Source organism: Pogonomyrmex barbatus, unplaced genomic scaffold (assembly GCF_055798465.1).
Source record: "Pogonomyrmex barbatus isolate J1 unplaced genomic scaffold, ASM5579846v1 scaffold4, whole genome shotgun sequence".
Classification (NCBI taxonomy): Eukaryota; Metazoa; Arthropoda; class Insecta; order Hymenoptera; family Formicidae; genus Pogonomyrmex; species Pogonomyrmex barbatus.
Genome location: NW_028297138.1, coordinates 2,807,606 through 2,823,042, shown reverse-complemented (window position 1 = coordinate 2,823,042; position 15,437 = coordinate 2,807,606). Strand labels below are relative to the sequence as shown.

The window sequence follows — 15,437 nt, the reverse complement described above, 5'->3', positions numbered from 1 at the left end:
TAAAATGGACCGCATTTTCGCCAGTAAGTAAATTGTTTATTATTTTATATGCGGATACGCTCGGGTAGACGGGGTTTAGAGATGCGAAAGACGGCAAAGATGAATTGATATTAATTATTTATTTAAATATATTTTACAAGGGGAACACCAGGTGACTGGTCGGGATATTTTGATGCGCTTTATAATTATTTATTTATAAATTTATGAAATTTTATTACAATCAGAAAATAATTAAAATTAATAACATTAAATTAAAATTAAACTCATAAAGATATTAATATTTCTTTATAGAGATTTTTCAAATTATTACAAGAACTACCTAAAAACTTTATTTACAAAAAATATACAGATATAATTAAATAAATAATTTTTTTGAACATCTACAGTAACAAAATAATTACAAATAATAAATAATTACAAATACAAACAAATTTTTAATAAAAAAAAATATATACGCGACAGGATTTGAACACCCGATCTACGTCGAACAAGGCCAACGCCTTACCCCCTGTGCCACCACTGTTCTTGCTCAATAGTGATGATTAAACATATAAAATGTCTGCCCGTATATCGGCCGACTAGACTTATTTTTTAAAAATCAATTTCTTCGAAACTATGGGCCATTGACAAAAACGGCACGTATCGTTTTTTTTTCGCTCAAGAACAGCCTGTATAAAGTGCATCAAAATACCCCGACCAGTCACCTGGTGTTCCCCTTGTTAGATACAATGAGTTAATTAAAGCGCGGATATTTACTGCGAGGTTTATAATTTGCACATGATTTTTTTAGCACATAGTTATTTAGCGAATTACGAGGGCGGTTTGAAAAGTCCGTGCAAAGTCAGAAAGATAGCATCACTGGTTTGTATCGAGGTTATTTTCAGTTAGTAGCATCTCTTGGAAGAACACCAAGTTTCAGCCAAATTGATCTACTTCTCTATATTTGGTGTTCGTCTAAATCGAGGAAGTCGAGTGATTTCTAAAAAATGGATGAAAGAGAATTCCATGTGTTGATCAAGCATTACTTTATGAAAGGCAAATCGCCTCAGGAGACTGAGGAAAAAGCTTGCTATAAAAGAAGCTTTGAACATTATAGTGAATCTGCACTTTCGATTAGAACAGTTTATAAATGGTTTCAAACATTTTGGAGTGGCCATATGAGCACAAGTGACGCTAAACGTTCTGGACGCTCTGTTGAGACTACTAGAAATCATTGATAAAATCTTCCAGAAATCATTGATAAAATCCATAATATGGTAATGGATGATAAAAGAATTAAGATGCATGAGATTACTAGTGCTGTGAGCATCTCAAGTCAACGGTACACAATATTTTGTATCAACATTTGAGTATGAAAAAGTTATCTGCAAGATGGATGCCGCGATTGCTCACAATTGACCAAAAACGAAATCGTGTGAAGTGCTCCAAGGAATGTTTACAGCTGTTCCAGTGGAATCCACAGGACTTTAGGCGTCGTTTCGTCACTGTGGACAAAACATGGATACACCACTACACGCCTGAAATCGAAGAACACTTCAAACAATGAGTTGCCAGCGGGGAATCTGCACCAAAAAAGACGAAGATCATTCCTTCGGCCGGGAAGACGACTGTCTTTTGGAATTGGCAACGAATAATATTCATCGACTATATGAAAAAAGGTAAAATTATTAGGTAAATATTATTCATCGTTATTGGACCGTTTGAAAACCGAGCTGCAAAAAAGACGTCTACGATTGAACCACAAAAAGCCCTTTTCCCTTACGCATTTCCTAACGCATCAGCTCCTCCGAGTTGTGTCGCAAAATTGATGGAGTTATGGTTCCAACTCATTCCCCATCCCTTCTATTCTCCAGATTTGGCTTCCTCGGACTATTACTTATTCCCCAATGCGAAGAAATGGCTAGCGGGAATGAGATTTCATTTAAACGAGAAGGTGATTGCGGAAACGAATGTCTATTTTGCACAGTTGGACCAATCATATTATTCGGAAGGGATCATCGAACTGGAGCAGCGTTGGACGAAGCGTTGTATAAGCTTAAAAGGAAATTACGTTGAAAAATAAAAAAGGTTTGTTCCAAAAAATTAAGTAGTTTTCATTTTTACACGGACTTTTCAAATTACCCTCGTATATATGTATATTAATAAATAAAATATTAGTAAATGTATGTGCATAGATAAATTATCATTAAATAGTTTGTACAATATTTACATCTAAATACTTATTCTTAAAATCATTAATTGTGAATATGTTACAAGAATTAAGCATTCAATATGGCAAATCAAATATCGATGGATTTTAAAATTGAAAATTTTTTTAAGCTTTGTTGAAAGTTATATTCAGAAATTTTTATGATCACTGATTAGAAGTATAAGCAGTTGCAAAATGGCACTATTTATATTCCACTGGCAATGTTTAATTTTTATATATATATATATATATATATATATATATATATTATATATATTAATATTTTTATTATATATATATATATATATATATATATATATAATATATTAATATTTGTTCTTATATATATATTAATGTTTTTATTGTTCACAGCAGCAATGTTGTATTTATTATAATTAATTTTTTAGTTTTGAAATTAAGATTCATAATCTGTAACGACAAAATAATACATACACTTAATTAAGTACAAATAAGTTTGAAATCAAATGCATTTTACTTTTTAACTATTACTTTACATCCGCCATTTTAAAATAGAGGATCCTATCAAAAAATGGACTTCGACAGTTTTATTCGCAATTGAATAAACTTTAGTTTAAAAAAAAACATTAAAATTGATTAAGATTTGCAGGCTGTAGACAATTATGAGCCACGATTTCTGCTTTTTTACCCACAATTTTACGTCCGCCATTTTGAAACAAAAGTGCAATTAAAAAATTGGCTTTCTTATCTTTGTGTGCAATTGAATAAGTTTTAATTTAAAAAAAAAACATCAAAACTCTTTTTATGAAACTAAGATCACCAAGTATAATTATAAAGATAATCAATTGGAGGCTTTGCTATATGCAAAATCTAATACCTGTTGCAGGAGTTAGATATCCTACTGCTCATATTGGATTCCGAGTTTAGTTTTTAAAATCTGAGATATCTCTGCGAGATAGTTTACTATCCGGGTGTAATTGTCCTCTCGAGCTTTTTAAGCTTGAAATAAAGTTTCTTAGAGATAAGAGTGGCGTTAGGGAGTGTCGCTGCTATGATCCGACCTTATTCTAAATACGTTATTTGCGATAAATACCATCACATGCTTCTGTGATTGAAACAATAAGATGCCTGCTCGGTAAGCAGGAGATCCAGATTCGATTCCTGGGCTGAGATGATATTTTTCACCTCATTCAAAATAATTGTGGATTTTTACGACTGATTTGTGGTCGGCTTCTGTCGTGACACACTTCCTTATCTTCTTTTTATAAAACTAAGATCATCAAGTATAATTATAAAGATAATAAATTGGGATAATAAGTCGATTAAGATATGCAGGCTATAGACAATTATGAAACACGACTTCTGAGTTTTAAACGCCATTTTACATCCGCCATTTTGACACGAAGATTAAATTAAAAAATCAGCTTCCTTAACGTTGCGTACAATTGAATAAACTTCAATTTAAAAAAAAGAACATTAATATTTGTTAAGATTTGTGAGCTCTAGACAATTATGAAACACGGTTTCTTATTTGGCACTGTGCGTCGGCGCGGATGAATGCAACATTCGATTAGACTATAATGAAGTGTCGACGCAGTGTGTGCGAATACTCTCATGTACGAACATTTTTAGTATATAAACAGAGAATATTCTAGTGTACAAACAAAAAATATTCATATATGGACAGATAATAAATCACACATTCGAAAAGACAGTGCGAATATCACTAAAACGGTCTCGCTTTCCCGCGCGGAGAGCGGTCAGTCGGTTGCCAGGAGGGGAAGCGAGGACGTTGGAAACAGAAAGTTGTTAAATTGTTAGGCGATAATTATAACAAATAACGATGCTTTATTTAACTAACTAACTGGTGCGATGGAATGCACCGAATCTTCGCGTCAATTGTTTGTGGCCGTGGACGGGCGAGACGGCGATCGGCGCACAGATAGCGCGTGGATACAAAATAAGATATCGCTCGGGCGGTCGGCGCGATACTGATCGCGGCGCGCAGTTCGGTGGCGCGGGGCGCGCGCGGCGGCGGCGGTGTCGCACGTGTTCGTCGCGGGCCTTTAAATCGGCGTTGATTTAAACGTGCATGCGTGTCGCGAGTGTTGTCGCGAGGGTGGATATTTCACGAGGTCGTCGGATCGTTTAGATCGGAGAACGGGTGTGCCCGTTCCCTGCCGAGAGGGCTCGGCTGACGGGGGATGCGCCCCTCGTCTGCTGCGTGAATGCCGAGTGGACTCGGCCAGCCGGGGAGGGCCCCGGCTGCGTGCGGAGAAGAAAATGGCGGTGCTGAGTGTACTCGGCCGACCAGAGTGCTCGGAGAGATAGTATCGGGGAGAACCCCGATACCCGGCGGAGAAATTTCGGAAACGGCGGAGTCGGGTCGAGCGAACTCGACGCGCTGGGGAGACCCCAGCAACTCTCGGCTTGCCATGCGAGATACGGAGACGGCTTTCGGCCAGGCCAAGCGAACTTGGCGCGTTGGGGAGAGCCCCAACAAAACTCAGGCTTGCTACCGGTTTCGGATGCTCGCTTCCTTGAGACGGGCTCTCGGAAAAGGAGCTAGGAACAGGAATAACCGAGGAGTTCCTGTGGAGAGCGATGCCTTTTTATACCCGAGATCGACCTCGGTATTTTCGGTCGGATCGGTCGGATTGGTCGATCTCGGGGTTAGCATCCCTCTCCCCAGGAGCGGAAAAAAGGATCGGGTATAATTGGTTTTTTGGGGATTAGACGGAATAGGAGCGGGGGATGATTAAAGGTAGGGAAGGAATTCGGTTGGAAGGTAACGGCGCAGTGCGGGGATGGTTACGCGCTTGTGGACGCGGTCGTGGCGCGGTGCGGGACGCTCGCTCGTTTGCGTGGCGCGGCGTCGGTGCGGCGCGGGACGCGTTCACGCTCGGTGATACGGTGCGTGGCGCGGTGCGGAGTGCGTTAGCGCTTGTTGGCGCGACGCTTGGTGCGGTGCGGTACATACATGTTTTCGTGGTATTCTTCGACGCTTCGGAGTTCGCGTATTGACAGATTGAAGATGAAGATGACAGAAAAAAGGAAGCATTACTGCCTCTTTGCGGCCACTGCCACACTCCGCCTGATGTTCGGCGGTCCCCGACGGATGGTCGGTCGAGGGAATTCGGAGGAGGAATGGAGCGGAGGGATGCGCTCCGTTACATTACTATTATAATATTTAAGGAGTCATTGTGGTCTACGCTTGCAAAATTTTATAATTGTTCAAATAATCAAAGAAAAATAAATAGACATAGATGTGATTGAAAACTTATTTGCTTTTATTATTTCATTCTTTGAGAAGAAAAAACAACTATTATAATACAGAAATGTGTATGATTTCAGTTCTTTTTTAGCCAAACCCGTGTGTATCGAAAATGCGAATTGCCTCGGCGGCGGGATAGATATCTTTTCGTAGACTCAACGTATTTGAAAAAATAGATTCTTAATTTAAATAGATTCTTAATTTGCACGTCAATGACTATCGCCGGAACTAGAATCAATCACATTTCTGCAAAATTAACAAAATAGATGTTTTAATGAAAAATAGTGATTTTTGCTAAATTTCTGACGGGATTTTCTAAATAAAAAGTAGGTTAAAATAAATCAATCAATTCTAGTTCCGGCAATAGCCAAAGATATATTGAGTAAGCAATTCAAATTTGAAATCAATCAGATGTATAGTTTCGAAGATTTTTATCCTGCCAAGGAAAACACTATTTTAGTAGTAAAAACACATTTAAAGTTTCGGTAAACATTTTTCATACAGTATTCGTCTATATTTATTTGTCTCTTAATTAGCAATTCCAGCTTCATACAAGATACCTTCGACCTCTTCAAAAAGCTCATTATTATGAATACAATAAGTAAGGATGAATTCGATTACTGTTTTTCACAAAAATCAACTTTTGCACTCCTATGTATAAATAGCTGTAAAATTCAAAATACTTGGAATTTCTTAATGAAAATTGAACTACGTTTTTTTGGGATAGCATATTTTCAGAAAATGTAATAAAAAATTTGATTTTTAGACCAGAATGATCCTTCAAGATGACATTGTACAGTGTTCATGAATGTATACACCGTTTTCTACTGTATTGTCACAACTTGGCAACGATCTCTTCTCGAAAGACTTGAGTTTTAATCGCTTTAAATAAATAATATAATATTAATTATTTCATATATAACCTAAAAATGAGAGCACATAAGTATGTACACAAGTATGGGTTCCTAAATCGATACGTTATAGGATTTCTTAATGATATGATTTAGGAAATTTGATAGATTTTACAAAAATATTAATATAATCTTAACAATAATTGTAAATATATATAATTAAGGACACAATCGTGTAGACACTTATATCTATTCTATGTAAATGTATTATAATTTAATCAATTTTCTTAATTAAGTGTGTTTTTTGTTTTTTTATTTTTCAACATAGTTATTGTTATCAATAAATTTTGCTAATAGTTTTGTAGAATAATATATGTATGTTTTGTAGACTAATGTTTATACTGTTACGTCCAATCCAGAGTAAATTGTAAAATTAAGAATTGAAGATTTAAATAAATGAGAATTAAATGGGCTTAGAAGAACGAACAGCTGCTCTCTCGAGAATCAGGCGTGGAAACGTGATCTCGAATCGAACGCACTGTTTTATGTCTCAGCACTGGGTCAACGAAATAAAGAATATATGATGCCTCGCTGTAGACATACATTCATCGGTTTTTGATAAAAAAAACTTAATTCTTATTATCAGAGAAAGCCTGGTAACCACCTCGTGCGATCAATGGGATGGGAAAAAAGATCGAGGGTTTTAAAGAAAGTAAAAATTAAAAATTAAAATTTAACATTAATTTTAATTGGTAAAATAAAGGTATACATAAGGTATATATAATATAAAAGCGGAAGAAACAAGAGAAGAGATATTTGTGTAGGTGTATGTATGTGTGATTTCGTGGATGTTACGTAAGTACGGAGGCCATCGGGTAGGATTCTTACGAGGGAGAGTACGAATGTATGAGTGAATCTTTTATGATCTTACCCGGTAATAGATACAATTAATATTCTCTGATTAACTTAACTAATATTTACATAATAAGCAAAATGAAGGAAGATTACAAAAATAAAATAAGAAAAATAATAAAAATTGTATATAATATGTGTATGGTGTGACTGAAGATTATTGCATGAGGGTTAAGGAAGGGAGCATTCTTGATGTTCCTCGGGAAGTGGAGTAATCAGGTCGATAGAATGGGATTCTTCGTCTTCTAAATCCTCAAAAAGAGGTTCGCCATCTCGAAATAGAGGACCTAGGGATAGGTAGAAATCTAAAAAATATTCTGTATCGGATGGATGCACGAGAGAATAACTGGTGCGATTAGTACTGACGTTGTGTCGGAGCGGAAGGAGGAATAGAGTTAGATGAAGATGCTAAAAGTTGGTTTGGGGAAGATTCAGGAGCAGTATTAGTTAATGTTGATGGTTCGATCTGTTGTTTCAATATCCGACTAGACTTTTTGGTCCGGCTCTGACATTTCCAACATTTTTGGAAAATAATGATCATTTTATGTTTACGTGAGATTTTTTTTCCTTATAATTTCCTTTTCTTTTTTTATCATTTTTTTTATTATGAAATGACATTATGAATAAGAAGTACAATAAAAGAGCTATCCACAATTTAAAAAGGAATAAATAAAAATTTTGAAATTGTTGGAGATTATTGTTAAATAATCTACAAGTCTGACTTGAACAATGAATTATATTTATTGAGACACAAGCACGCATAAAAAGTGGCTCGAAAAAAAAGGCGACGAGCGCGCGCAAGCGTTAGTGTGTAGTTAGGGCGCGTTGATTCAAAAATGATATACCAACACCTCTGCTCAATGCGAACTACGTTAAAGTTATATGTTTTACATTAATTTCATTTAAGCACCTATAGTGACTAGGTTTGAAAAGCGCTTTAGAATATCCGCAGGCATTTCATTGGACAGTAAGTATTTCTACGTCGATTTCTTCTTTTTCGTAGATTTCGCAAATATAGTGGAAACAGACATCTATGTGTTTCATCCGAGAGTGATGTTCCGGGTTCTTCATCAACTGTTGAGCTCCCTGATTATCGCAGTAAACCATAGTTGATTGGATCCGATTCATGAATCCGCTCTCTTCCGCTTAGGAATCGTCGCAGATCTACTGCTTCCTTAACTGCTTCAACCAAGGATATATATTCTGCCTCGGTGCTGGATAAGGCAGTCGTTTCTTAGTTTCCCAGGGACCACCTGCGAGCTGAAAAATGTAACTAGTATATGATTTTCTTTCATCGACATTGGATGCCTAATCAGCGTAATCGATAAGCTCTCTTTTAGTCTTTCGGAAATGTAATCCGTATGTGCTTGTCTGTCGAAGGTATCGAAGTATCCATTTAGCAGTGTTCCAGTGCGATTTGCCGGGATTTTGATTGAATTGAAATAGAATATTCACTGAGAAGTTATGTCAGGGCGCGTGCATACAGCCAAATACATTAACGTTCTTATCAGCTTCCGGTACGGTATGTTACTCATCTCGATGGCTTCCTCATTGGTTGTAGGACACATTTCTTTCGAGAGTTTGCCCTTTTCATCCATTGGCGTGTTCATAGATTTAGAGTTTTCCATGTTGTATTTTCTTAGAATGTCCTGAATGTTTTTGTTGGGACATATTGACTTCGTTAGTTGTTAAGTGAACGTGATCCCCAAGCAATGATGCAATCGATCTAGATCCTTGATGTTGAATGCTGAGCCGAGTTGTTGCGTTATTTTGATATAATTATAGTGGTTTGTAGCAATGATGAGATCGTCGACGTATAGTACAATGATGGAGAATACTCTCGCATCTTTATTCACGTACACGCATTTATCAATCGTCGTTGAGTTGAAGCCACACTCGTTCAATTTTTTGTCCAGCTTCTGATACCATTGCCTGCCAGCTTGTTTTAGCCCGTATAATGATTTCTTTAATCTGCAAACAAGGCCTTCTTTTCCAGGCTTAATAAATCCGGGCGGTTGTTCCATAAAGATTTGCTCGTGGAGATCGCCGTTGATATGCCATTACTATGTCGAATTGATAGAGAGTTAGCTATTTTTCCACTGCGATAGCAATTACTGTACGCACGGAGCTCATTCGAGCGACAGGCGCGAATGTCTCTTTGAAATCTATTCCCTGAAGTTGTGCGCAGCCCTTTGCCACCAAGCGAACTTTTAGCCGATCGATCGTCTCATCTGGGTTATATTTTGTTTTTAGTTTACCCATTTACATCCGATAACTTTCTGATTTGCAGTGCGCGGCACTAGGTCTCACATTTCGTTCTTTATTAGTTCATTATATTCTGTTTCCATAGCTAGTTTCCACTCGCTTCCAGGCATTCCCATAGCTACTTCCTCTGTGGGGTATGCAAAATCAAGCAAAGAAAGTTGCGTTTCATCTTTCTTTGTTCTTGAGGATCTTGATTTGTTTGATATTGCTTTCTTGGCCGTCCAGGTTTTCCCGTTCGTATGATTCTAGGTCGTCCTTTGGCTTTTGACACAGTCTCATGTACTATTACTGGATCACGTGTCTTCAGAGTTCCCATCGTCTCCAACGTTGTTATTTTCCATGTCAGTGTCGTTTCCAATATCGTTGTCGTCCTCAATGTTGGTGTCACCTTCAATGATGGTGCTTTCTTTCATATTTTCGTCGACGAAAGTGCGAGATTCTTCGAATATTTTAACATCTCGGTTTCGTATTATCTTTTCAGCCTCATCTCATAGGCTTTCGAGTCATCTGGATAATCAAGAAAAATGCACTCTCTGCTTACAACTTCGAATTTTCCTCTTCCGATCGACTTATCGAGAGCAAAGCTTTTAGAGCCAAAAACTTTCAAATTTGATACATCTGGTTTCCATGTTTAACTTCGAATGGAGTTACGTTCGGCAGAGTTTTGGTTGGACAATGATTTCGTAAGTAGGCTGCGATTTCTTCTTGTGGTAGAAACCGCAGCTTACCTTCTGCCCTAAAAAATGCTGAGGTAATTTCGTTTGGTTAAGCATGCATCGCGCCATTTCAACCAGAGTACGGTTTATCCTTTCCGCGATTCCATTTTGTTGCGGTGTGTATTCCACAGTGCGTTGTCTCTTGATGCCCGCTTGCTCTAGGAATTGTGTAAAATCCGCCCCACAGTATTCGAGTCCGTTGTCCGTACGAAGCTTTATCTTGCGTTTGTTTTTCCATGAATGCCTTGAACTTTACGAATTCATTTTTTACTTCATTCTTTGATTTTAAGAAACGTACCTTGACCCATCTGGACGCGTCGTCGATGAATGTCGCGAAGTATTTCACTCCTCCGATAGATGATGTACGCATGGGTGCTGCTACGTCCGTGTGTATTATTTCAAGTATTTCCTTGCTTCTAGTAGTTAAATTTTTTGGGAAGGGTGTGACAGCTTGCCTAAGAGGTAAATGTCACAGGTTCTCTTTTTCAAATTTTGAAGAAATTTCTTTAATTATTTTCTTGCTCTGCAACTTTCTTAGATCTTGTTCGTTGAGATGACCATAAGCCTTATGCCAGCGTGTCAGATTGGACGGGGCTGCAAATGCCGCCATGGCATTTGTGCTGACGTTTGTGCTTGGCGTGCGAGCTGTTAAGGAAATATAATTCATCTTGTAGGCGGTCGCAATTACCTTGTTTTGCAGATTTATTATCAAGGCTTCTCTATGGTTGAAGACTACGCATTTTTGTTTTTCAGTGCATTTTGATATAGACAGGAGATTAATTTTTAGCTCCAGAACGTACAGTACGTCGTCCAATCTTTCTTTAGATTGGTTCCGTTGAATACTGTTAGGCTTATAGTTCCTTTACCTTCGACTGCTGTTGTTTCGTTTGATGCAAGTCGCGCGCATTGATGCTCGACAGATCTGTAATTCAAAAAATTATTTCTGTTGTTGCACATGTGACTTGTCGCTCCGCTGTCCAAGCACCAGTCCGTCTTTGATACTGTTTCGGCATTCATTACGACGATTATCAATGCTTCATCGTCTTCATCGCTGTAATCTGTATAACTCTGTATCCTTGCTGGTCTTCTCTCGTTTGTTCTTTGCTTCACGTTGTACCGTCTTGTTCGACGAATTCGTAGATTCATCTTCTATTTTCGACGCTCTATGTGGTGCGTTTGTTGCTCTTTATTTGAATTCCGATCCCTTGTGTCCGGGTTCGTCGCAAAAATGGCATTTGTAAGATTTCTTTTTATTATAATCATATGTGCGCCATTGCGGTTTATTCCGATATCTTGCCCTTGCCTGAAATTCTTCTTGTGTTTGTTGTCTTCCTCCTTTTCTTTTGCGCACGTCATTTTCCTTCAGTAGTTTTATTTTTAAAGTTTCATAATTGGATAGGACGTCTCGTGACTCGATAGCGCGTCTGAAATTTTCATACGTATCAGGTATGCTATATAATAACAATATAGTAAGTCATTTTGTATTTCGATGTCCATTTCTCTTAGCTTGTCCACGATGTTGAAAAATGTATTAAGATGTTTTATCATATCATCATCTTGTTCCATTTTCGAGAAAAGGAGTTGTTTTAGTAGCGTGGCCTTACGAGCGGAACCCTTAGAGACATAAATATTATTTAATTTAATCCATAGCTCTCTAGACATGTTACAATTTTTAACATGGCGCAATTTCGAAGGTGATATGGCGAGAATGATATTAGATTGTGCTTTTGTATCCGCTTTGATCCATGCAGCGGCGTCTGCACTAGGCTCTCCCAGTTTCACAATTGTTCCGTTCACATGTCCCCAGTGGTCTGTCTTTATTAGCACGACTTTCATTTGTAAGCGCCACGTATCATAATTGTCCTTTGTGAGCTTGTCCATCATTATAGGGTTTCGACATTGCGTTATTCGAGTTATACGGATTATACAGTGAGAACGTGGCGGTTTTAGATTAAGCTAGGCACACCTCAATTTTCTGTCTCATATTATAGTTCGAAGGCACTTTTTGATACGACGAAATTTAGGCCTGGGTCTATAATCTGTTGGAGATTATTATTAAATAATCTACAAGGTGTGACTTGAACAGTGGATTATATTTATTGAGACACTCATAAGCACGCATAAAAAGCGGCTCGAAAAAAAAGGCGACAAGCGCACGCAAGCGTTAGTGTGTAGTTAGAGCGCGTTGATTAAAAAATGATATACCAACAGAAATTGCAATCAAATTATGCTTTTTATTTAAGTTTCTTTTATATTGGATTAAAAATAATTAATTTCATTATCAATAAATTGTAAAGTTATGATTTTAATTTGTTATGATTTAATAACTAAAAGTTAAAAGTTATGATTTAATAACTTATTATTTTATAAATTATGACTTTATAATTTGTAAAATTATAATTGCATATTTTATTATTACTAGCATCAAATTAATTATTATAATTTAAAGTACAGGTTTATTACAATATTTTATCACGTTTTTTCTAATGATACGCCATTAGTGATTTTTAATTTGAATTAGAATAATAATAAGTACCGGCTTTTTAATATAAAAAATGTTTATTATTATGTGTTATTCTATTTTGTACGTAGAATAAGACATGAAATAAATACATAATTAAAAAAAAATATTCATTAGTTATTAATTTGTACCATGCGAATGTTGTTATTTATGATATATTACATGTGACAGCTGTGACTGTTCGATGCAGTATCGCATTTTTATACATTTTTTTATTATGCTGTTATTGTATTATTCCTCAATTATTATTAATCAACAGCACATGCATAAAAAGATAAAAATAAGAAACAATTGCAACAATAAACGCGGAACTATACAATTCGCAAAATAGAATTGATGTTAGAAAAGATCTTTATTACCGTGCAATGTGTTGTGCCTGAGCGCGTGAATTTCGGACAATTCAATTGGTAAACTTAAAATCCTTCTCATTTAAAAACTATTGTAGCCTCGACATTTTGGTATTAGGATTTTCGTCTCAAAATAATCTCAGGAATTTGCTATTAACGGGTCGCACATGAAGTCTGGGACACCCTGTATCATACATATACACCGTGTGTTTCATTTTAATTGCCCAAGGCAAATATCTCGAAAAATATGGAAAATACGAAAAAATGTTTCAGATAAAAGTTATATGATTTCGAGACATAAGATGTTGCCATTCATTTGACTTTGAATAATTGTTTGAAGGTCACATAGAGGTGATTTTTAATTTTTTAAATGGAACTCCGTACTTTTCATTGAATTTCTTTGTAGCCTACCTCGAGAGTTTTCCAAAACATTATAATAAAGTTGTTTTTCATTAAACATTTTCCAAGTTATAGGGTTCGAATTTGATATGCAATTTAACATAAAATATAAAATACCTCGTATCCCAGTTATTTTTTGACAACTATATTTTAATATTTTTAAGTCAATACACTTTTCCCAGCGATGCTCCTCCTCTCCTTTAACCCATTCAAATAATAATTGGCGTCTTTCTCTGCAAAATGGGCTTCTATGGATGCGATGACTTCTTTATTCGACAAAAATTACTTTTCACCGAGTCAAACTTTGATTCTAAAAAACAGGAAAAAGTCGCTAAAAGCCAGATCTGGTGAATACGGTAAGTGGTCAATCAATTCGAACCGCAATTCATGAATTTTTGTCATGACGACCACTGAAGTGTGAGCCGGTGTGTTATCTTAATGGAACAACTTCCTTTTTCTTCAAATGTTTTTTTCGCAATTTTTGCCTTCAGCTTGTCAATTAATGATGCGTAGTACACTTCCTATTGTTTTATCTTTTTCAAGATAGTCGATAAACATAATTCCATAACTATTCCAAAAAACAGTCGCCACTTTCTTGGCTGTTTTCGCTTTCTTCGGAGCAGGTTTACCCTTCGCAGTCTACTGTTTTAATTATTCCTTCGTTTCAAGAGTAAAGTAGTGGATCCAAGTTTCATCAACAGTTATTAATCGACGCAAAAAATCTGACTCATTTCGTTTAAATCGCTCTAACAGGGCTTTGGAAATGTTTATTCGAATGCATTTGTGGTCCACGTTGCAGTGAGTAAACGTGGCACCCAACGCAAGCACGATTAGCTTACGCATGTTTAATTCTTTAGTCAATATGACAAACACGTTCTTCCAATATGCCCACAACCTCTGCTATCTCTTTAATTTTGATTCAATGGTCCAATATCGTTTGGTGAATTTTTTCAAAATTATCAGTAATGGTTGCAGTTGTCGAACACTCATCATTAACCAAGTTGGTACGACCATGTTTAAATTCAGCTATCCATTTTTTCATGATGGCAAATGATGGAGCAGAATCCCCGTAAACAGTGTTCACTCGGTTTTAATTTGCGCAGGCGTATTGCCTTTCAAATGCAAAAATTTAATCACGGCACGATATTCCATTTCTTCCATTTTTACAAAAATACTGACATCGACTGGCACGAATAACTGTCAAATAATAACTGAGTGCCCAAAATGGCTACAATTTTCACAGATATCTTTCAAAGCATATATGATTGTAATACCAGAATGATTTTTAATGAATAATGCCATCTTCATGTCGAGACTCAAAACTTTTTAGACGACTCTCGTATGCAATAGGAACCGTGTTATCGCAAAGATAGGTCAGGATCAACCGATCGCATACGCCAGTCGCGTATTATCGCGGGCGTAACAAAATTACAACACAATAAAAAAGGAATTACTAGCGATCTGGGCAATCAAACATTTTAGACGTATTTATACGGAACTAAATTTAAAATTATTACAGATCATAAAACACTAATATGTTTGTTCAACGTTACAGATCATGGCTCGAGATTAATCCATTGGAGATTAAAGCTCAGAAGAGTACGATAACGAGATAATTTATAAGCCGGCTAAAGCGAAGGTGAACGCCGACATTCTAAATCGTCGAAATATTGCAACAGAAATAGAAAATGATATCGTCACGTCCGGAAAAATTTACGGAGACGAAGAAAAGAAACAAATTCTATACGAATATCATGACGCACTGATAGGAGGACATTAGGGCGTTGAACGAACACTAAATCGCATCAAACTATACCACAATTAGCCAGGACTAAAGAAAGATATAAAACAATATCGCGAAATGCGAGTATTGTCAAAAAAATAAGTTACAGAAACATGCTAAAGCACCCTTATTTGACCGACCAAACCTTTCGAGAAATGCGCATTAGATATAGTAAGACCATTACGACAAATGGAAACAAATA

At 36.6% G+C, this 15,437-nt stretch overlaps 1 protein-coding gene across 10 annotated transcripts in view; it reads right to left on the bottom strand.

The window, feature by feature from the left end:
* Window positions 1-15,437, bottom strand: part of LOC105431144 (uncharacterized) — a 458,217-nt gene that overhangs the window by 371,977 nt on the left and 70,803 nt on the right. For 7 of the 10 annotated variants that reach the window (XR_016140256.1, XR_016140257.1, XM_089081292.1 and 4 more), the window contains exon 2: window positions 13,066-13,237. The exons of the other annotated variants lie outside the window; for them this stretch is intronic. Coding sequence is in view for 5 of the 7 variants with exons in the window: in XM_089081292.1 (XP_088937418.1) it covers window positions 13,066-13,135 (70 nt within the window). In the remaining 2 variants the exon portion in view is untranslated. The remainder of the gene's footprint in view (window positions 1-13,065; window positions 13,238-15,437) is intronic. 10 annotated transcript variants of the gene reach the window in all.